The 23625-nt window shown below is 45.7% G+C and overlaps 1 protein-coding gene across 1 annotated transcript in view; it reads left to right on the top strand.

The window, feature by feature from the left end:
* Nucleotides 1–10961, top strand: part of PRKCH (protein kinase C eta) — a 245017-nt gene extending 234056 nt beyond the window's left edge. Inside the window, exons 13-14 of the mRNA XM_032246108.1 lie at nt 7782–7925; nt 9668–10961. Of these exons, the coding sequence (XP_032101999.1) occupies nt 7782–7925; nt 9668–9814 (291 nt within the window). The 3' untranslated portion in view covers nt 9815–10961. The remainder of the gene's footprint in view (nt 1–7781; nt 7926–9667) is intronic.
* Nucleotides 10962–23625: the final 12664 nt, after the last annotated feature.

Raw genomic sequence — 23625 nt, 5'->3', positions numbered from 1 at the left:
AGGAAGTACAACATAAGGAAACACAGAGTGCTGTGAATTCTCATCAGGTGAAGTCCTGAGTATCGTTTAATAGGAGAAAATAAAGCAAACTGTGTAGTGTATTCTCCTCACCTGTCAGTCCAAGTATCTTAACCCAGAGTCCAAATAAGAAGATTGGTAGCCTCAAGAGGAGATCTAGCATAGTGACTGAGAGCAGAGACCTGAGTTCAAATTCTGACTCTAGCATCCCAAACTGTGTGGCAGGTGACAGGTGGGTCTGCCTCTCAGTTTCCTGATCTTTAAAATGGGAATAATAACCACAGTTGCCATAAGGATTATATACAATGAATTTGGAACACTTAATACCTAGTGCAACAAAAGAGTATGCAGCATACATATACAGTAGTAATGGCTACCACCTCTTAAGCTGTGACTTGTATCAAACTGTATCATCCTCTACTCTCTCTACTCCTGCAGCTGCCACCTTCTCAAACCGGTGTGCAGGTTGCTAGTTCCAGCCCCTCCCAACACGTTCCATCCAGATCCGATCTGAGCAGACTAGAGCACCTCACCTTCTCTTGGCTTGTCCAGTGTTCCATAGTAGCACGATTCTGTATAAGAACCTGGACTTGGGAAGATTACAGTTTGTTTCCCCAGAGTGATTCTGGAAATCTATTGTCTGTCCTTTTCACCCTACCAAGCCCCATCCCACTCCCACTCCCAGTGGACTGTCATCAGTGCCATCTTACGTTTAAATGTCTGCTCTGCCTTCTCCTGTCAATGCCAGGTCCAAGCCTGGTGTCTCTCCCGTCCTGTGCAGCCACATCCCTGCATGACCACTGCTTTGAGCTGGAGCTTTGTGCTAGCAAAGGGTGTCTTCCCAACAGCTGGCAGGAGGGGTATGAAAGGAGAAGATTGGTCTTCGTAACTGGATCAGACTCTGCATGCGCCAGTAGCATCCTTCATATGGACACGTGCCTGCAACACACATGCATGGCATGCTTCTCATCAGCCCCAGGCGGCCATTAGGCTCTACGCCCATGGCAACATTGGGCGTCATGGTTGTGAACCATACTCTGTTCTGTGTCCTGTGCTCTTTCTCTGCTCTTTCTCCCCAGGACTCCCTTTAGAGCCATAAAATGCCTTCTCCCCATTTAGGAGCATCGCTCTGGAATATTGGCAGGAAGGTTCTGCGGCATGGTTTCCTTCCCTTCTAACTTGCCAGTATTCGCTGCTAACTCTCTCTCTCTGCCCTTTGTTTAAGGTCTGCAATTGAATGAAAGGAGAAGGTCATTTTGTTTGCCCAACAGCCAAATCCAACCATTAGGTAGAAAAGACAGTGTTCTCTGGCTCCTGGAAGAAAATCTTATTAGACTAATTGCTTTATTTATATAACTTCTTCTCTTGCTATGAAATCAAACAGATTTTGAAAGAAGAAAAAAATACTTGTAGCCATTATTTACATTTTAGTGAATTTCAAAGTAATTTGGGCCCAGTAATTTCAAGACTCATAATGACACAGGATTATTTTAAATTCTATAATCTGGAACATCCAGCAACTCAAAATTGAAGCTGCCTCATGTGTAGCACAGCCCACAAGATGTGATAAGCACTGTACCTGACACCAGATTTGCAAAGACATCGCTCCACTGCACTCCTCTTGCTGCGTTTAGTATCTCTGTTCTGTTGTTAATGTAGCTACAATTACACATTAAAACCTATTGTTTATAGGTCGAGTGCAGTGGCTCACATCTGTAATCGCAGCTCTTTGGGAAGCTGAGGCGGGCAGATCACTTGAGGTCAGGAGTTCAAAACCATCCTGGCCAACATGGTGAAACCCCGTGTCTACTAAAAATACAAAAATTAACTGGGCATAATGCCTGTAATTCCAGCTACTCGGGAGGCTGAGGCAAGAGAATCACTTGAACCTGGGAGGGGGAGGTTGCAGTGAGCCGAGATTGTGTGCCATTGCACTGCTATTTTTTGTATTCTCATTTTAAGATTGTCTTAGAAAAGGTTTGCTGTCAAAAAAAAAAAAAAAAGAAAAGAAAAGTTTTCCAAACAGGGTTTGCTGGCATGTGCCTATAATCCCAGCTACTCGGGAGGCCAAGGGAAGAGGATTACTTGAGCTTAAGAGTTTGAGACCAGCCTGAACAACATAGCAAGTTCCTGTCTCAAAAAAAAAAAAAAAATCAAGAAAAAGAAAAATTGTTTTCCAAAGACTGTTCCTCCCACTGCACTGCTGGAGCCTAGGAAGGTGAAGGCAGAAAGAGATCTTGTTCTTTCTTTCCTGGCTATAGAGGATCAGGGAGAGCCAGGTGAGCCTCAGGGTCAAGGCTGACCTCAGAGTTTAGCCTCTCAGCAGCTTTGTATCTATGCCCCTGCCTTTAAGTAGAGCAGGATGGACCTACAAGTTTGGGTCCCATTAGGGACATAAGCAAATAAAGGACGTTTTCTGCAAAAGAATTATGCTGTCACTGTTCACAGCAGTGGGTACAGAGTGTTTAGGGAGAGTCCTGTGCCCAGCCTAGGACAGCAACAAGATACTCACTAATACTCTCATTTCTTGAGAGCTTTCTTTGTGCCAGGCACTTTATGTTGATTCTCTTGTTGACTCATCATAACTTTGTGAAATATAGGAAAATCTTCATTTTAGAGTTGAGAAATCTAAGGCCCAGAGAAGTTAAGAAATTTGTCCAAGGTCACACAGCAAGTGGTAGAAGATTTATACAAACAAGTAGTCATGCTCCAGAGCCTGACTAGTCCTCCATGTCAGAGAAAATACTAGTTCTTTCAGCCTTCCCTGGCTTGCAGGAGTCCTCCCAGGACATTCTTCTACAAACCTGGCCCAAATCCCTTCCATGTCCCCTTAGAGCTACCCTCAGGAGGGAGCATACCTGCTTGCTTTCCCCTGCAGTCACACCTCCTCTGTAGTCTGGGAAAGAAAACTATTAAGTGTCTCATTTTCAGGGCCAGGTGTGCCTCTGATTCCTTGAGTATCCTCTAGGTCAGTTCCACTGAATGAGGACCTCAGCAGGAGGGGGAACACAAAATGAGTCCCCGAGTTCTTGACCCTTCTCTTTCCCCTGCTCTCTGGTCACTTTGAGACTTACATTTGGGGTAGAATCCAGATTTTCCACCCTGCTCCCCTCACTCACTCTCTGCAGCTTGTAAAGTGCTTTTCTTGGCCCTAGAAAACATTCTGCTTCCTTTAGTAAATGTGTGCAGAATATTTCATGAAGTCACATTATTTTCCTCTTTGGTCGACTTTCCCTCTTGGATCTCAGTCAGGGAGAAGGTCAGCTGAGGTGAGGCAAGTTTTCAGTGTGACCTTAGATGTGGATGGAAGTGATGGCTCTGAGCAGCACAGTTGTTAACTTACTGCCATTTGGGTCCCATTAGGGACATAAGCAAGTAATGGAAGTTTTCTGCAAAAGGATTGTGCTGTCACCATTCACAGCAGTGGGAACAGAGTGTTTAGGGAGAGTCCTGTGCACAGCCTTAGGATAGCAAGCTACTCACCTCCAACTCCACACACCTGCACCAATGTGAACTGTGAAAGATTTCAGGCCTGGGACTAATGTTAAGCGTTCCCTTACCTCCTCATCTCCACGTCACTGAGGCGGGTAATGGTAGCAGGGCCACCTACCCACCACCACAACAAACAAATCTTCTACCCTGTTGGCACCACCCCGGACCCTCCTCCTCCGGGTCCTGGTTTCTGTGTTATGGTATTCATCCTCTGGCCTCTTCTTGAGCTCCTCCAGCTGCCACCCTGGCTGCTTGTCACTCTACACCAGGGGTCAGGAGCCATGAAAGTTGGTGAGTGATGCCAGCCAGGTGGGAGGCGATAGGGAGTGGTGGAGCATATGACCAACTGGTGATCTGATGCCCCATGGAAAGTAGCAGCCCCTGCTCAACTCCAGGCCATTTCTAGGAAAGAGGAGTGCGGGCCCAGTGTTCCTGAATATGTCATTTTCCACGACAAGTTGGAAAACCTGACTTTTTATGTGATGTGACATTTCCTAGTGTTTAAATGTTTGAGAAGTAATTAAAATTATTTCAAAACGCACCATGTAGACTAAATAAAATGCGTCTGAGGCCTAGGGCTGGTCTCAGTTATAGTCTGTCTCTGTCCCTTTCCACAATCTAACCTGCCCTCCCAGCTTCAGCGGTCGCTCAAATGTCAATGTCTGTGAGTGTTAGATGGCCAGCCCTGGCCCGCACCCCAGATTTACCCTAGAATTCATCTGCCTGTGGGTGCCCACACACCTCCAGAGCAAAACTGAGCCCATCAGCCTCCCAGATTTGGCAGACTGTGAGCTGTTTTTGTCTTTGCTCCACTAACAAAACTGCCACTACTACTAACACCACTATTAATGCTAATACCACAAAGAATAATCTCTTGCTCTTCTTTTGTTCCCTGTTTCTATGACTCAATACCACTGCCCCATCAGGCAGCCAGGGAGGACCCTGTGACCTTGGACTCTGCTCATTCCCTCCTGTTCCAGGCGGTTGGTGGATTGTGTTCATTCTTCCATGACCCTCTAGAGCGTGCTTCCAACTCTTCCTTCTGATTAGCTAGAAACTCTCCTAGTTGCTGAACTTATCATGTGTTCTCAGCTATTGTCTCAGCCCCTAACTGCTCACAGGTGCTACCTCTCCATTGAAGATGTATTCATCACACTGTGGCTAGAGTCTCCCCTCAATTGCCATGTAGCTGTCATCACTCACTTCTGAGGGATCCCACCGGCTGCTCCCGCAGCTCCTCAGCCATCGCTGCATGCCAGCTGTGCCAGGCACTTGTAGTCCCCTGCGTTTGTGCTGGCTGTGTCCTCAGGCACATTTTCTTCCTTCATGACTACTGTGTTAATTCTATTTGTCGTATCTCTAGTCAAATGCCACCTCTTCCATGAGGCTGTCACTGGCCTTCCCACCACCAGCCCCAGTGTTATTTGCCCGTCCCTCTTCCAGGCTCTTACAGCACTTGGTCTAAGTCTCTTGTCATTTCATCCAGCTGTGTATTATGAAGTTTGCTTGCCTCTTCCCCCTTCCTTGATCAGCTCCTGGGTGGAGAGACACTGACTTTATCATCTGCAAATTCCCCACGAAACCCCTAGTGTGCTGCCTCACATATAGTAGACACCCTAAAAACCTTTGTAAATTGAATCAAAGTTTGGTATTTTTTTGTTTTGTTTTGTAAGTCAAAGATGGCTGCATATAAAGGGCTCAGGCCAAGGTATTAAAAATAAAAACAAAACTTCTCGGTTATTCAGAAGGATCTATCAGAACCCCAAGAAGCTAAGTATCAAGCTAGTGAAAGGGTTATTCTGCCTGTCCAATTCCAAGGGTGCGGTTTTTAGAGGAGGGACAGCTGTGTTTGTCCTCAGGCAAGGCCTCTTCCACGGTGCCCCCATGGAAGCTTGCATTCAGTGCCAGGGGCAGAGAGAAATGGGCAAGCCTCTTAGACACTGGGGCTTCAGCCACCCTGGCATATAGAGTCCTGCACTGTTCGCCTTGCCCAGAAGAACAAGCTGTACCCGCCCATTCACAAGAGGTCCTCTGCTCGCATCATTGGCAGGCCTGGGAATTTCCCACAGGCCATCTGCCTGTGTTCTGCTGTCCTTGTCTCCCAAGTTTTTTGGGGTATTGTTTTTTTGTTAATCAGCTCTTAGAATAGCAACTGCTCTTCCGTCAGGAATTGTATCCCATTGACTCTGCTAAGGTGAGAATGTACTCATTTCTTTTCTGTAAGCATTTCCTCCATTCCTGCTGGCATTGCACAGGCTTACTCCGTGAGAGTCCAAGCAGTGCGAACTCCTAGCTCTTACAGAACTGAGTTACTTGTAAGATACATATCTCCTAAATCCCCAGTGGCCACGGTAAGTGCCTCAGTGGCAACTGCTCTGATTGGTCCAGTACAGCTCTGAGTGCTTCTTTTACTTTTGGGTCCTGTCTCCAACCCAGAACCACCTGTGGCCTTTAATCCCTGTTACTAGGAGAGAGGAGAAGCGATTAAAACCCTGTCAGTAGATTCATTTATTAGCTGCCCTTTGAAGCTTTTTTGAAAGCATTTTACAAGGTACATCGCATCAGTTTGCTTAGGAACTTTTGCAGCCTCCTTCTTCAACATTCTCATTTTCATTTGAATAAACTGGACACATCTGGACACCTGGCATGGCAGGGTGGCCACCTCCAAACACCGTCTTTCCATGTCTGCACCTTCAACAAGATGTTCTCTGTAAATTCAGCTCCAAAAGAATTTCCATAAACACAATATTACTTTTGTCTTGTTCACAAATCAAATTTGGACAGAGGTGCAGTGTTTGGGGATTGTCATAAGTCTATTTATAGATAGCTTAATTTCAAACAAAAATAAAACTTTGTATCCAAGGCAGTTTTCTTTTGATATGGGAAGTTATATTAGCTTAAATGTCTTTGAAATTGAGACCCACACTCTGGCCGTGAAAAGTGAATTATCCTGTACTAGTCCTTGCTCAGGAAGTGATCAAAACACCTTTCCTGGCTCTTTTGTGAAAGCAGATTTAGCCCAGCATATTTTTTTTAAATTATACTTTAAGTTCTGGGGTACATGTGCAGAATGTGCAGGTTTGTTACATGGGTATACACGTGCCATGGCGGTTTGCTGCACCCATCAACCCATCATATACATTAGGTATTTCTCCTAATGCTCTCCCTCCCATAGTCCCCCACCCCTCAATAGGTACCAGTGTGTGATGTTCCGCTCCATGTGTCCATATGCTCTCATTGTTCAGCTCCCATTTATGAGTGAGAACATATGGTGTTTGGTTTTCTGTTCCTGTGTTAGTTTGCTAAGAATGATGGTTTCCAGCTTCATCCATGTCCCTGCAAAGGACATGAACTCATCCTTTTTTATGGCTGCCTAGTATTCCATGGTGTATATGTGCTACATTTGCTTTATCCAGTCTATCACTGATGGGCATTTGGGTTGATTCCAAGTCTTTGCCGTTGTGAATAGTTCTCCCAGCATATTTTGATAGGAGCCCAGCACTAAGGAAGTTTCCCAACTGATGGAAATACAAAGACTTTATATGCACACATTGCCTAGCTGTGTGGCAGTGCTCATTTTAGTTTTTGGTCTATGGAGCAATGGATTCTCAGTCAGCAGTGAACCTACTTCAGAACAGCGATGGTGGGGGGAACATCTTGAAGAAAAGCCTTTCATCCAGAGCTATGATACCTTCGCTGCATAAGGAAAAGTGGCCAAGTTTGTTTTTTCTAGAGCCAGGACACAGACCTTTTCAGTATGTCGCCTTTGCTGCTGCCTCACACAGATCTTCAAAAATAACGACTCTCGCTCTTCTTTCCACGGTCTCGTCAGAGAGCAGGAATCCTGGCCAGCTGGTCAGGTCGCTCAGAAAAATGGCACAGCTGTTTCTGAAAGTAGCCCCATTCATAAGATGTCTGCTGCCCACAACTGCAGTGTTGAAGAAAGGCACACTGTTATAAAGAGCCTCTTTTCTTTAAAGAGGAAAGAAAAATACATGGTGTTTACAGAAAAGAAAACTGGACCCTCCTGCCTTCTTTTAGTGGCCATGTCTGAAATGGAAGTGGGAAAAGCCATAAATCCACACAGGCAATTGCGCCTTTAAGGCATGATTCATACTGACTGTGCTGCCTGTGATGGAAAACCCAGCTAGTTAAGCAAGACCTGCCAGAAAGTCTCGCACAGCTTCTTTACCACGGCTGATGCCTGCTGTCTTGTGACATGCTGGTTGTATGTGAATGAATGATTGACACTTTCTCTCTCTCTCACTCAGTTCATGACCAAGAACCCCACCATGCGCTTGGGCAGCCTGACTCAGGGAGGCGAGCACGCCATCTTGAGACATCCTTTTTTTAAGGAAATCGACTGGGCCCAGCTGAACCATCGCCAACTGGAACCACCTTTCAGACCCAGAATCGTAAGTGTCCCAGGCTGTCACAGAGACTTTCCTTTCTTCAGATGTCACAGCATTCCACCAAAGTCCATGGAACAGCTGGATAGCCCCTCTGGGTGACAGACCAGAAATTCAGCCGGACACCGCACAGGGCAGCCTCCTTGGGGTAGGCTGGGCTCCTAGTTCGTGGGACAACATGTCTTCATGTGCCCAGGTTAATTCTCACAAAGTTTCACCCTCGTTTACACGAGCTCCAACTTCCCTTAACCTAAATTAAAATCTTACAGGGTTTAAGAGGCCTGAAACTTTCCAGGTTTCCCCAAAAGAATTTGGCTAATTGAGAAAGTCAATGTTCTAGCCAATTTCCTCATGCTCCTTGGGGGACTTTTTGTGCCTTTTCTAAGCCCCTGAGAAAGCAGAGAGCGTGTGAGATATTGCTGACTTCACTGAGCCTGGCCTCTTGGCTTGGAGTGCCTGGGTCTGTAATAGCTGCTGCAGTGCAGAGCCCAGGCCAGGCTTCCTTTGACAAAAGAAATACTGGGAGCTCTAGGAGCACGTCTCCAAGCTCTGCAGCTGAGCTGGCCTTCCTGAGGGTCCCGCTTGTGGTCTGAGAGCTGAGTTCGTGCTCATCTGTGGGTCAAGAGCTCCGCAGTGGGAAGGTAGAGAAGCCTGGCTAGTGATAGATCAAGAGTGATGGGGAGGCCTGGTGTGGTGGCTCACACCTGTAATCCCAGCACTTAGGAAGGCCAAGGCAGGACTGGCCAACATGGCAAAACCCTGTCTCTACTAAAAGTACCAAAAGGAAAAAAAAAGGCTTGTGTGGTAATGCACACCTCTAATCCCTGCTAATCAGGAGGCTGAGGTAGGAGAATTGCTTGAACTAGGAGGTAGAGATTTTAGTGAGCCAAGATGGCGCCATGCACTCCAGCCTGGGCAATTGAGTGAGACTTTGTCTCAAAAAACAAAAAGTGATAGGGAGAGAAATAACACTGATTCAGATAAGAGCAGTGAGAGGTATAACACTCTCTTAGAAATGATCTTTGCAGCATTTGTTTATGAAGATACCCAACTTTTAAAACATACAGTTTTTAAAACACAATCACTAATAGCCTACTAGGCTGTTGGACACCAGGCACCCGGAGACAGAGCCGTTCCTGCAATGGGCAGCCGCTGCCAGCCGCCCTGGGATTAGGGAGAGCATGGCCTTCAGAGGCTGGAGCCTACGTAGTCCTAACTGCACAGCTGGTCCAGCAGCGAGTAACCCATCCGCCTAGAGAGCGAAATGACAGACACTTGTTCCCTAAGCTCAGCACTTCCAAGAAGTCTTTTGGAAACATCTCTTCAAATGGATAGAACTCTGTGCAAAAAATAGGTAGGACAAATGTGAACCTTCCTAACCTCTGTTGACAAATACACACCCTCTGTGAGGCCTGCTGGGAAGTGCCGCCTTGGTGAAATCAGGATAAAGAGTTAGTGAGCCAGCTGCTTTTGGATGACCAAATTAATTCTTAGCCTCCCATTACAGCTGGCCTGCTCAGCAAGATTTTCGTGGGATTAAGGAATTGGTGGTTGCCAAATGCCATCATAATGCACAATGCAGTGGAACTGCTGTAAAGCACGGTTTAATCATAATGGTAACTGTAACTAATGCTACTGAACAAGCCACAGAGCACGCCTCTGAACTCAGTGGAATGGGCTAAGTCCCATGCAAGCTGAATAAGCCTCAAGTGCACAAAATCTGACCCTTGTTTCCCTTTTTTTGGCAGAAATCCCGAGAAGATGTCAGTAATTTCGACCCCGACTTCATAAAGGAAGAGCCAGTTTTAACTCCAATTGATGAGGGACACCTTCCAATGATTAACCAGGATGAGTTTAGAAACTTTTCCTATGTGTCTCCAGAATTGCAGCCGTAGCCTTATGGGGAGTGAGAGAGAGGGCACGAGAACCCAAAGGGAATAGAGATTTACCAGGAATTTCCTCTGTGGGAACTTCCCAGCATCAATAAGCCTTAGAACAAGAACCTTACCTTCCAGGAGCAAGTGGAGAACTCTGTGAAGGATGGAACTTTAAGATACCAACTATTTCGAGTCCAGAGGGAGCCATGTCACTAGAAATAGTTGATACTGAAATGAGATTTTATGAAGTATACTGCTCAACCTATGAGCGTCTGCGGCTATGGGCTTGGGATGTTAACAGGAGCCAAAAGGAGGGACAGTGTGAAGAATAAAGTAGATCTGAGAAATTCTGAGCCAAACAGGCTTCTTAATTCAAGAGACAAACCAAGACTTACTGTCGACTGTGCTATACTCTTCTTTAAGCCAATGAACCCCAACTCCTGGCAGCCTACAAGAAGTCTCTTATTGCTAATGAAGAATTTAAAGATCTTTTTAAGGAAATGAAGGGCTTTCCAAATAGAATGATTTACTCTGAAGAAACAAAAAATGTTATCTCTGAAACTCACAACCTAAAGCCCAATCTTGAAAATATGTTGTGCATCAAGACAACGGCTTCAGCTTCTCTTATCTTTACTTTCTTTAATAGATATTTATTAAGTGTCCAGTGAAAAGGTGCCACAATACCCGGTATTGTAAACAACAGGTTTGCATTCATGAGGCTTTCATTCATTCTGGAGTCTGTTGATTTACCTGAATGGTGTTTGCATTCTGTGAAATGCTTCTCCACATTGCGTATGTCCCACTTTTGTCTGCACATAACTCTTTCTTCACAAGAAGGGTCACTGCCACAACAGCACAGTCAGTGGGCAAACTACAGGTGCTTGCTGCCTGCCTACCTGGGGAATCTGATTATGTCTGTATCACTGTGCGCTCATCACTGAAGAATCGCAGGCCACTCATGTCAATGGCCAGATTTACAGCTTATAAACATTAGCAGTTTATTTATGTTTTAAGATGCAAAGATGTGTTTGATATTTACTTTAATAATTAGAAATGGATCTTGTAAACAGGGCATATATCAAAAATGACCTTATAATATGTACCCAAATATACAGTTCAAGACTTTTGTCTGACTGGGAATAAATGCATTTTGTAGCAAAAGGGAGATTTTGTCTAGAATGATTTGTCTCCTTCCCACTAAGACTGTAGATTTCCAATCAAAATAAAACCTTGAGCAGAATGGGTAGAACTCAACTTACAGAAAAGTCCTGAGAAGAGAGGTTGATGTAAGCTGTGATTCTCTGAAGTAGATGTGGCCTGTCTCTTACTGACCAAAATTTCTGTCCTGAATGAGGGTGATGACTGCTAAGCATAGTTGTAACAGACTAACCCTCAAGATCTCAGGGGCTAGACATCATAAATGTTTATTTCTCATTCACATAGAGTAGCATGTAAGTTCAGCAATCCTCCTCCATCTTACAACTACACCATCTGGAAAATATAGCTTTGCAAAGCCTCCAGAGCAAGGAAGAGACATGGAGGGGATGCGAGCTGCCTCTCTACCTCTCCTAGGAGGGACACACCTCACCTCTTCTCACACTGACTGGCCAAAACATGGCTTCCCTCTAACTACAGATGGGATAGGGGAATTACAGAGCAGCTGAGGAGTAGCTGGCTAGTACTGACAGTCTCGTCTCTCATAGGTTCTCTTTTTGCTTTCCAATGTGAACACTCACTTTTGAATGAATAGAGTAGCTAGGAGCTTCCCTTTCCATTTGTGTCACACTTAGCACTCATAGTCATTCTCGCCCACATCATGCCACTAGATCTTCATGACATACCCACTGTGTCCACTGATGACAGTGGGAGTATTGCAGCACATATTACAAGTGGGAAGAGAGGCTCAGAGAAGTTGAGTTCATTGGTCTCCCAAAGGGTTCAGGCTTGGTAAGGAGTATATCCAGGTCTAGGGTCTAAATCTTTGATGCTCTGGTCTGGGAAAGGGAGGGATCATTCTGACTTTGGGACTTTTTTGGCCTTCATAGTTCCTCTACTTTGGGTCTTCTATTGCTCTGTGGGATTGATCAGCTTTTTGGTATGGTTAACTCCACTCCAGTAAAGAACCACAAAAAATAAAGCTTGCCTCCTGTTTCATTCACAAAACTCATTATCATGGCCACACAGAGCCGAAACACTGTCTTTGGTAAGTCTGTGATCACTCAGCAACTTCCTTCGTCACAATTGATGCTCAAGCCCACCATCTGGGTTCCCCAGTTTGGGATGACTCCATTCTTTTGAGGCTATTCGTTCCATGCGTATCAGGTTATTCAGCAGCTAATGATGTTGCTAAGGAGAGATTTCTAGAACTTCTTCCTCAATCCTCTTTTATATCTGAAAAGAGAGAAGATATACCGAATATTTACCTAAAGCTCAAAAGAGTCTTCAATTCCTGGAATTCTACTTCACATCTTTCTTCAGTTCTGCTAGATCTGGCATCCCTTTCCAAGGGATCACAAGGCTGCTTTGCCCACACTTCCTGGAGAAGGCTGGCACAGAGTGGGCAGCGGGCCATTCAGGCAGCTGGGGCAGAGTCCAGTGGAGCTCCTGGCTTCCCTCAGATCAATGGGCAGCATGGAGGTCACCCTGTGACCTTTTACTCCCTCAGGACCATCTTAAGACATCCTCAGCCTTTATCATCCCACTGTCCTTCCCACCCCGTCCTCATCCCACACCCATTTGCTCCTACTCTCTCAAGCCATTCCACACTGACCTACTTAAATTAGACACGTGGCCCTGAGTGTTTAAAAGGACAACTTCAAGCCTTTGCTTTGTGATGTGAATCAGCCTTTGACTGCAAAAGGTGTTTTCACTTAATGGCTAACATGTTGCCTGTTTATTGCATGTGAATCCCTGTTCTAAATACTTTAAATGTATTTACTTCTTCTGTACCCCATGAGGTGGGTACTCTCAGTTTCATTGTACAGATGGGGGAAACTGAAGTACAAAGAGATTAAGTCACTTGTCTAATGTCACACAACTAAAGCAGTGGGGTCAGGATTCGGATTAAGCAGTTTAACTCCAGGGTCCCTACTTTTGCTCCAGTTCAGTGAGGTTCTTCTATGAAAACCAATTTCATTTTTCCACCTTTGTGGGGTTGGCAGGATGCACCAAGATAAACTGCCAGCTGGGCAGGACAGTATTAGCCTTTCCCTGGGTAGAGCAATTCATCAGTAGTGAGACTGTATGATTTGCATATCAAAGAGCTACAGCTGCTAACCCCAGTTCTTGGAACTGGGGCAGGCAAAGGTGATGAAATCAGGACTTCAAACTCCTTGAGGAAGGGGAAGAGGAAATAGTCTGGTTCTCTCTGAATCCCGTGAACCCCATCTGAACCCCTGGGGTAAATTCTGAGCCTTGGTGGAGTTTCCAGTCCTTTCTCCCCTCCTAGAGGAGCCACTTCTTGTTTCAGTAACTCCTTGTCACCCACCCTGCTGGCTTATGCAGCAGCATCAGGAAAAAGGTGTGCAGCCTGGAGCCTACTTGGCAGCTGCGTGTTTACAGCTACGGAGCTGAGCTGGTGTAACTTGGCAGCAAAGAAAAGAGCAAAAATAGGCCAGGCACGGTGGCTCATGCCTGTAATCTCAGTACTTTGGGAGGCTGAGGTGAGTGGATCACTTGACGTCAGGATCTCTAGACCAGCCTGGCCAACATGGTGAAAGTCCATCTCTACTAAAAAGTTAGCCAGGCGTGGTATAGGCACCTGTAATCCCAACTACTCAGGAGGCTGAGGCAGGAGAATAGTTTGAACCCTGGAGGTGGAGGCTGCAGGAAACTGAGATCATGCCACTGCACTCCAGCCTGGGTGACAGAGGGAGACTCTGTCTCAAGAAAAAAATAATAAAAGCAAAAATTAAAGCATCCCATTTGTCATTTATTGATCTTAATTGAACTCTGACTTCAGATAATCTACCCACTTCGGCCTCCCAAAGTGCTGGGATTAGAGGCGTGAGCCACCACACTCAGATCTTAAGTGGATACACTTTGCCTTGAAAATATTCCAGCCATGGATTTGGCCATTTCACATGCTAACATGATAAAGCTGTTCATTATTCCCAAGTTTGGTCATCCTGGTTGCTTAATCTGGCACTGTTGACTTAAAATGAGCAGACATCCCACAGTGATTGCCCCTGGCTCAGGGTCGCACTGGGCCCTGTAACTTCTCATTTTACGTCATCCAAGGATAAGACTCCATTGCAACTGTAGTAGATGTTTGTGATGAAAATGAGCCCCGTGGTGAGATGTTCCTCTGAATTGAGTTGCAAGTTGGACAGAGCTGGCCGGAGTGCAGCTGTGAGGAGCTTGTAGTCTCCCTTTATTCCTGCGTTGAATTAGAACCAAAGCTAAGGGAGCCACCCTGGGCTTCATCCCATCCCCACCTCTTCACCGCCACTGCCGTGTCCACCGTTCTTCCCCTCCTCCTGCTTCCTCGCTCTTTACTCCCCAATGTAGCAAATCCGTTCTGCACTTTCTCTCCCTGCACCACTTGATTCTTAGAGCCAAACTGTTACATAGCCAGTTTTCCAACCACCAAGATGGCATAAACTTTTGATTTGCATATTTATTTTATAGGCCCTCTTAGAGCCCAGAAGTGGCAGTCACCTTTCCCATGTGTTTCTGTGATTTTGGCATCACCCTGTGTCAGCAGCACAGAGTGCCTAGGAGAGCCCCCCTACCCTATGTGCCCATGAAGTCTAGGAGGCAAGATGTGGCATGGGTAAGAGCCCTGGCTGGTAAGAGTAGGGGGCAGCCCTGGAATCCACTCTTACTGTGTGTTCTTAAGAAAGGGTAGTTCCTTCCCCAATTTCAACTTTCATTTGTGAAATGGGAGTGAGAATAGCGCCTACCTGCCTTGTGTTAATACTGCTGGGATTAACTGTGAGAATATATGTCAAGCGTTTGCCGCAGGGCTGGGACACAGAAATGCTCAATCGATGTTGGCTATTATTATCATCAGCTCTCCCACAAAGGGCTGTGGAAGGTTGCTTGTGATGTCCATCTGAAAATGGACAGAGTTGGTCACTCGTGTTCTCCATGACGCCCATCCCTTTGGATGCTGACACCATGCCAGCTCCAGTTTGGAGGGATTTCACTTTTCTAACTAACTGGCTACAGAACCTCCTCAGGAGACCTTATCAAATCTTCTCCTAGGATGTCCTGAGCTCCACCTGGTATACAGGTTCAGTCTTAAATTTCAGATTCTGCTCTTTACCCTACAAAGAGGCCACGAAATATCCACAATTTGCCTAAATGGCTTTTCTCACCAGTCTCAGGAACTATTTTGTCCTGCCAGATTTAACACAAAGGTACATTTTATTCGCTTCTGACCGAATCACACAAAGACCACACCCAGCATTGGTATTGCCGGTCACCCTCTGGTTACTCACCATGCCTGCGAGCCAGTTCAGAGAAGAAAGGACATGTGTCAAGATGTTCAGTAGAGCCTGGCACACCTAAGAGCTTGAAGCCAATAGGAGAGCCAAGAACCAAAGGCGTTTTCTTCCTAGATTAAGGTATCTGTGAAGAAGGTTTCTAGTAAAACAAGAGTCTCCATAGTCCTGTGTATTCTTATTGGAAAAGGCCTCAGCATTCCTATCCCCATGCACCAGCCCTTCCAGATCACCCAGGGCTGCCTTTCTCATGCCACCAAGGCCGTTCTTACCCACAGAGGCGTCATTCTTCTGAGGGCTTAGACCACAGAAGAATTTAGGCTAGACAAAGTGAAGATTGTGTAGGCACCGAGTGTGGTCAGACATGCAAGTGGATTGCAGAGGGTGAGACAGGAATCTTCTTTGGAGACATTTCAAATTAGAAACCAGGATGGTCTAGTAGTCATTTGACCTGACAGAGCCAGGAATAACCTAGATGATCTCTCGAGTTCTTGTAGCCTTGTACTCTTGGCTAAAAGGGGGCAGGGGGATATGGTCAGTTGGTCTCCCCTGATAGAGGCCAACCCCACGCTACTCCCACCATGTAGAAAACCTCTATCATTTGAATTTTCTCCCTGTCCATCTCTGTGCAAACCGCATGCTCTGGCACACCTGTGGACCTTCTCTGCATGCTGTCTCAATCCTGGGATTCCCTTTAGGCTCACATAGATCACTTGTCCCTCAAGTCACATAGTTGACACTATCTCATACCTGATTGCCTTTCACATGCATGCATATTAGTCAGGATAGGTTAGGTTATGCTGTAGGGACAAACACTGATCATAATCTCAGTGGCATGAAACGGCAATAATAAAAACCGTAACAGCAACTATTATTTTTTGCTCATTCAAAATGTTCATTGAGGGTACGCTAAGGGTCCTATTCATGTTAACCACTCAGGGACCCAGGCTATCAGAGCCCAGCCACCACCTCTCATCACTGCTATTCACCGGAGCAGAAAGTGTCTCACCAGCACTGAAATGCTCTGGCTTGCAAGTACTGTACACCATTCTCCTCTGGACTTGCTGGCTAGAATTAGTCACACGGCCTCACCTGTCTGTGCTCAGGAGGCAGAGAGCTGGAAATAGTTGGGAAACAAAAGTAATGACCACCACATTAGCTTTTCACATATTGGAAGGTGGTTATGTTGTCCACTTGTCTTTTCTCCAGCGGCTCACCCCAGTTACCTCCTCACTTGCTGTGCTATGTTTCTGCTCCCTTCATCACTCAGTTAGTTCACTCTCCTCTGAATACGATCCAGCTTTGTATCTCTCTGCGGTGGTGTCTAGAGCTGAGTTCAGTTTTCTAGGCACAGCCTAACCATGGCAAAACTCAGTGGAACTCATCCTTCCTCACATCTGAGACATCACACTCATAACTCTAGAGGCTAAGATTGCACTTTATATATATTTTTTGGCAGCCACAGCACCCTGTTTTATATTCAGTAGATTCTAAGCTCAAGAATTGTAGGGACTATGACTTCCTTGCTCATTGTTCTGGCCCTATCACTTGAAAAAAGTTCTAGTAAATCCTAATATTTGTTAGATGACTAAATACATTGAATTTATTGTCTTTGCCTCTGCCTAATTTTTATTCATGGTGTCAAGACCTATTGCCTCCTTCTCATCCTGATATAATGCGCTTTTTCAGACCAAGTACAGTTCATGTTTATTTCTTCAATTTGTTCTGGCATATAGCTATCAAAGAGTGTGTGTCCGACACCCAGCTCTGATTTTATCATTCGACAACATACAGGTCTTAAGCACCTACAAATGCCAGGTGCCATGGATACAGTTATAAAGAAGACAGACCACAGGGCTGCCTCACCATGTGGTTAATTTGGGCAAACATTATAACATGTTTTGATTAGAATGTAAATTCCATGAATGCAGGGATCTTGGGGTGTCTTTTTCACTCTAGTTTTTTCAGCAACCACAATATGCCTGAAATATAATAGGTGCTCAATAAATACTAGTTTAATGAATAAATGAATCAATCTCTAAACTCATGTGCTCTTCTGTATTAGAATCTTCTGGGAGGGCATGAGTAGCTTGAAAACATGTAGCCCTTTGTCCCATTGTTTGATTTTTGTGTTTAGTCACAATGTTGAAGGTATGAAATCTCAAATAAGCTTAATGTAAGACTTGAAATTTTTCTGTTAATCCAAGAAGAGCAGGGGTTATGCAAGGTTGCAGAATGACTATTCCAGATTGATACTAATCTATTTAATCGCCACATTCTCTGTACCATTGTTTCTTGAATCCAGGTTGGCCAGAAGGAAACAGGGTAAGATTTTGTCATGTATGTTGTTGAAGTTCAGCTATGCAAAAATGATCACCTATCCTTGATCAACCAGTCCAGGAACCATCTAAGAAGAAAATGAGATTCGACTTACAAGACCTGTTCTTTATGAACCCATGCATAGCCCTAATGATCAACACCACTCCCAGTGCTCATTACTGCTGAAATAATTGTTCTGCAATTCAGCCTATTCTCACTGAATGCTTTGTATGATCCCTTTATCTACTTTGGGCTACGATTCATTTTCATCAATGAGTATTATACTTGTGTCATCTCAAAAATCATTCTCCTTGAGAAAAACAAAAAACCCAAAAAAAAAAAAAAAACCAAACAGAAATGTTGAGGAATCCTGCTTTCTCTTTCATCTACAAATGCTCTATTACCAGAAGGGGGCTTATATTTCTTGTGAACTTCTTGTGCTGATTTTAACATTAGAAAGCTTTTCTGTTTTCCGTTTTATTACTGCCGTTTCATGCCACTGAGATTATGATCAGTGTTTGTCCCTGCAGCATAACCTAGCCTATCCTGACTACTATGCATGCCATTGTCACGGAATAGTGTGACATGGTAAAAGCCCCATAAAACTGCATACCTCAACCATACCTTGACTTTCTGTTGAAACTGCTCTCTGTAACCCTTATGTGACAGGCAAGCAGTCCAAACCCGTGCCATCTTGGCCCCTACAACTTGTAATAAGTAACTAAGGTCTGTAATTTCCACCCTACCCAGACAATGTGTAAACTAATGCTTATCTTGACTTCTGTGAACCACTTAAGTAACAATAGGAATGTCCGGAGCCCCTCACCCTCACCCCCGCCCAGGAGGTGGTTTACCGAATGTCCATAGTCCACTGGCCCTCGGAATGTCCAAAGCCCCTCGCCCCCCACTACTACCCAGGAGGTGGTTTACAGGCATAAAAGGTCTTGACATCCTCCTTTCGGGGCCACAGTTTGGAGAGACGCGAGTCCTCCGTGGCTGCCAGCAATAAAGACCCTGCAATTTGGCATACTTTTGTCTTGGTGTTGACTTTCTATGCTCGCTCTGGTACAACGTTAGCATAAAAATGAACATTTCCATCAAGGTCCCTAAATATGTAATAGACTTCCTTCAGAGAGAAGATCACTGGACATCGTCGGTCTACAATTCTCGGTGGGGACGATGGATCTGAACTGGAGGGCTCTCCCAACCCTGAGAGGCTAGCGTACCATAGTGTGGAATGGGCTTAGCAAGCACACTATTATTATGGTGTTTGCCCTAGGGGGCCCACTGGGGCTGGCCTGAGTTGGCTCACCATCATGTTTCCACTGGCCACATGCCCAGGCCCCTGCTATTCTTACTGTCCCACACAGTCATGAATCTGTGCACAGCATTGCTGGGGGCTCAGCAGTGTGTACAAAAGGCACAGCAGCTCAGATGGCAATGAGATCAAACAAATGGCAAGGGCTTTCTCAGCCCACTTTCATGCAGAATGATAAGTAGTTCTCTGGGACTCCTGCTTGTATCATTATCATCCTGGAGGCATTAGGAAACCTCTGAAGTTCACCCCTACTGATTTGTCCCCCATTATCCTTATTCTGTCTTCTAGGAACTAGAGCTAAGCACCTTTTCTAACAATGCAGAATGCCAGTGTAAAGATCTGCTCTGAGGAGGTGTGTGTTCAGAGAAAGCTCTGGTAGGGGGATGAAGGAAAACATGTTTTTAGCATCAAAGACCAGATTTGAGCCTGGCATGGTGGCTCACGCCTGTAATCCCAGCACTTTGGGAGGCCAAGGCAGGCAGGTCACCTGAGGCTGGGAGTTCAAGACCAGCCTGACCAACATGGAGAAACCCCGTCTCTACTAAAAATACAAAATTAGCTGGGCATCATGGTGCAGGCCTGCAATCCCAGCTGCTCGGGAGGCCGAGGCAGAAGAATCGCTTGAACCTGGGAAGTGTAGGTTACGTTGAGCTGAGATCGCACCATTGTACTCTAGCCTGGGCAACAAGAGTGAAACTCCATCTCAAAAAAAAAAAAAAAAGAACAGGTTTGAGCCCTTGTCCCATTTTCCAGTGGTTTGCTGGAGCTGGATCACGCTGGTTCATGAAAGCTGATTGCACACATCTCTTTCAAGTTAGTGCTCAGAGAGCTCACAATGGTAGCTTAAAATTAGTTATTGTGGGACTATTTATACCATGGAAATTGGTAAGTGCTAAAAGTCAGGACTCTTTTTTTTTTTTTTGAAACTGGATCTCACTCTGTTGCCCAGGCTGGAGTACAGTGGTGTGAGCCTGGCTTAATGTAGCCTCAAAGTCCTGGATTTCCTGGACTCAAGTGATCCTCCCACCTCAGCCTCCCGAGTAGCTAGGACTACAGGCTCCTGCACCATGCCTGGCTAAATTTTTTTCTTTTCACTTTTGTAGAGATAAGGTATTGCTATCAACCCAGGCTAGTCTTGAGCTACTGGCCTCAAGTGATCCTCATTACCTGGGCCTCCCAAAGTGCTGGGATTACAAGCATGAGCCACTGCACCTGGCCAGGACATTTATTGGTTTTATTAGGACTTTTATTAGTTTTATTATTTAGACATCTTACCAGCACAACTTTGCAAATAGGGAAATAGTGAGAAAATCATGGTCTTTAGAACCAAGCAGGACCAGATTCACCCTGACTCTGCTCGGCTGTTGTCATTGAAGGGGGTGACGAGATACTGAAACTTCCACGAATCTTAGTTTCCTTGTCTGTAAATTAATAACTAAACCAAAATATTAACAACCTCAAAGGGTAGTGTGAGGATCAAATGAGATAATGTCCAAAGATTGCTAACTAAATTAAGCTCCTCCCTTTGGGGCACATAGACAACAACTTCCAGGGAGAAAAAGAAAACTCCCCTGAATTGCAGCTTTTTTGCTTTTAGCTGTGGAAAACATTCCCAGAAGCTTCACATCCTCGCATCCTCATACCCCATTGGCCAGTTTAGTATCACATGACCATCCCTAACGCCAATCATTTGGCAAGGGAATAATGAGAGCCAAGCCACAGCTCCTGAGGGAGCCCTGGAGCCCCTGTTGGCATCAGTGGAATTTTTAAAGCCCCCTAGGTGGTTCCAATAGGCAGTCAGAATACAGAACCAGTGTTGAGAATCTAAGTCTCGGACAAAACCTTAGCCCCCTGGGGCTGGAGAGAGGTTGATTCTCCCCTGAAGGACAAGGGATAGAGAACCAAGTCAGGGACCCGGGATTGTGGGATGGGGGAGGAGGAAGGATCGCTGTTTATCAGGTAATCACCAGTGCAGACTCAGCCATGCCCAGCTCCTGGACAATCTTGGGGCAAAGAGCTCAGTGGGAAAAAACCAAAAGCATTGAAAATGGTTATTCTTAGAGATAAGGTGTGTAACTGTTGGAAAACAGAAATAAAGTCTTGAATTAAGCTTTGAGAAATGGTTCTATAATAAGGGGTGGGAGAGAGAGAGTTTACAAAGTTTTTGCAACTTCATCTGAGAGGTTAAGACATGGCCTGCAGTACTTGCTGAAGAGGACTGCTTGCCCTGTCCGTTCTGCAGCTCCTGTTACAGGACTGAGTTAAGCCCTGTGAACACCATGTGCTTATTGTAGACAAACCCTGCCACAAAGCCACAGGGACCGCAAACTCTGTTAGGTCTGTATCTCTTAGAATATTAGGACCCTAACTGGTATTCTAGCAACTTACTTTCTGAGGCTCAGAGCTGCCTCCTGGATTCAGAGAGCCTGTCAACAGCATCTGCTGAGTATAGAACATGGACTGTGAGAAATAGGGACTTTGGAATCAGGAGACGTGGATTTGAAACTTGATGCATTCGTCCTGGGCTGGCTGTTAAACACTCCCAATCCTTGGTTCTCTTTCTCTATTAAATGATGATACAATAACATTACCTACCTCATAAGATTATGATGAAGATAAAAAAGGATAACTTGCCTTGGGGCATTGGCTCACACCCATAATCCCAGCACTTTGGGAGGCCCAGGCACAAGATCGAATTAGACAAAGAATTTGGCATCAGCCTAGTCAACATAGTGAAACTTCATCTCTTCAGGAAATAGAAAAATTGGTCAGGGATGGTGGTGTTTACCTGTAGTACTAGCTGCTCAGGAGGCTGAGGTGGGAGGATCACTTAAGCCCAGGATTTTGAGGCTGCAGTGAACTATGATAGCACCATTGCACTCCAACCTGGGCAACAGGGCAAGGCTGTTTCTTAAAAAATAAAAATAGAAAGAGAATAACTTGTGAACTCTTAATTCTCAACAGAAATTATATTTGGTTGAGACATCATTATTTTCCCATTTAAAGGCCCCATAGCCATCAGTCAAGGAAGAGAGGAGAAGTCACTTTCCAGTTCGTCCCGGAGGGGGTGGAGTTCAGACACTGCTTCTAAGAGCAGGCCCTCCTCCCTCCACTCCCTCTGCCTTATTCCCCAGTCACCCTCAACCTCATTCGATTCCATTTGCCAGGAAGGGGTGAGGAAAGTGGAATTAAGGATTTTTCTTGTTTGTATTTCCCATCACAGTCTGTCTCAGAGGCAGAACACCAAAGTCTAGAATTTCTCCCTGGTCCTTTCTACACAGCCCCTGGTGCCACCCAAAAAGATTTCCATTCCAAATGAAAGCCACTGCACTTCAAAAGCGGCAGAGATGGGTTCTCCTTCATGTCCCTTGTACAAGAGGGAGAGAACCAAACACCAGCATCAAACAGAGGCACTTCCAAAACAGTGCCTTATTTCTGAAAAAACAAGCGAAAAGAAAAAAAAAAAAAGCGAGATGGATTTGGTCTGGAACATGGTAGCTTTCTGTCTCAGAAAGCTGGGAGAACCAGAGAAAGTGTCTTTGTGAAATGCGGGGACAAAGCAAGCTCAAGGCTCTGCTCTTTCCCAGCTGACCATTGTCAGGGGAATCAGGTCAGGCGTTCCCCTCCCAATTGACTTGGAACCACACGGCCGCTCCCACATGACTCCAGGGCCAGCGCGGCAAACGCATGGCCTTGGCTGAGGAAGCACAGAGGCCGTGGCGGTGACTGGATCCCATGTCCCAGGAGAGATAGCAAGACAGGTTGGAAACACTGTGTCTGGAATCTTGTGCTTGGCTGCTCAGGAATGCGTGGTCTGGGTGACTTTCTGGTTGGACTTACAGGAAGGTCTGATGGGGGCAGAGCAGGAATGTTGTAACAGACCTAGATTACCTTGGAAAAATACTCTTTGTCTGCTAGCCCGGAACTGTCATTCCAGGAAGCTGCTGGTGGTGAATCAGCAGCCTCCCCTTTACTTGTGGCTCCAGGAAGCACGTCCAGGGCCTCCCCCATCTCCTCTCCAGGGAGAGAAATGCCCACCAGACACATGCAAGCTTTTCTGGAAGGGACTGGTGACAGGGATTCCATGGCAGATTCTCCATCCACCCCCAATGAACACACACAGGGAGGTGGAAAAGGGAGGAGTGACCCCTAAGCCTCAGACACAGGCTTTTGATATAGAAAATCATACATAGTTTCTAAGTCTCTTGTCTGGAGTTCATAACAATAAAACTAGGTAGAAATAGCTACATGCTGGTTGGCATGGGTTACATTTGCCGCAACATCATGTCTATCTCTTAACTGCAGAGCCAGCCTGGGGCTGAGAAACTCACAGGAGGTTGTGGGTTGGATCTGAGCTAGGGGCTATTTGGGCATAAGGCCATTTGTATTCAAGGTCAAGGGGCATCCTCAGTAGGTCATTAGCTGGCAGAGTCTTGAAAAAAGGTAGGGGACCATTACACCAGCTGTCCATTCCCTGCCTGGGCCCTCTGGTGCCTCCGCCTGGGTGGAGAGTCCCTGCTTTCTGCCTTTTCATTGGCCAATCTCTGGCCTCCTCCTGAGGCTGCTGCTGTCCCTGGAACAGCTTTAGGCTAGTGGACACAGCAGTTATGCCTCGATTTCCTTGTAGCTACATGGAGCTAGCTAAACAGTGGACGGATTGGAGAGTGGATTGTTTCAGATTCGCTCCTGGATTTTCACCCCTACTTGAGAGAGAGCTAAATGTCCTTTCTTCTCTCTTTTGCTCT

The sequence above is a fragment of the Sapajus apella genome, unplaced genomic scaffold (genome assembly GCF_009761245.1).
Source record: "Sapajus apella isolate SASKATOON/1434 unplaced genomic scaffold, GSC_monkey_1.0 scaffold59, whole genome shotgun sequence".
Taxonomy (NCBI): Eukaryota; Metazoa; Chordata; class Mammalia; order Primates; family Cebidae; genus Sapajus; species Sapajus apella.
This window is presented reverse-complemented; position numbering and strand designations above follow the sequence as displayed.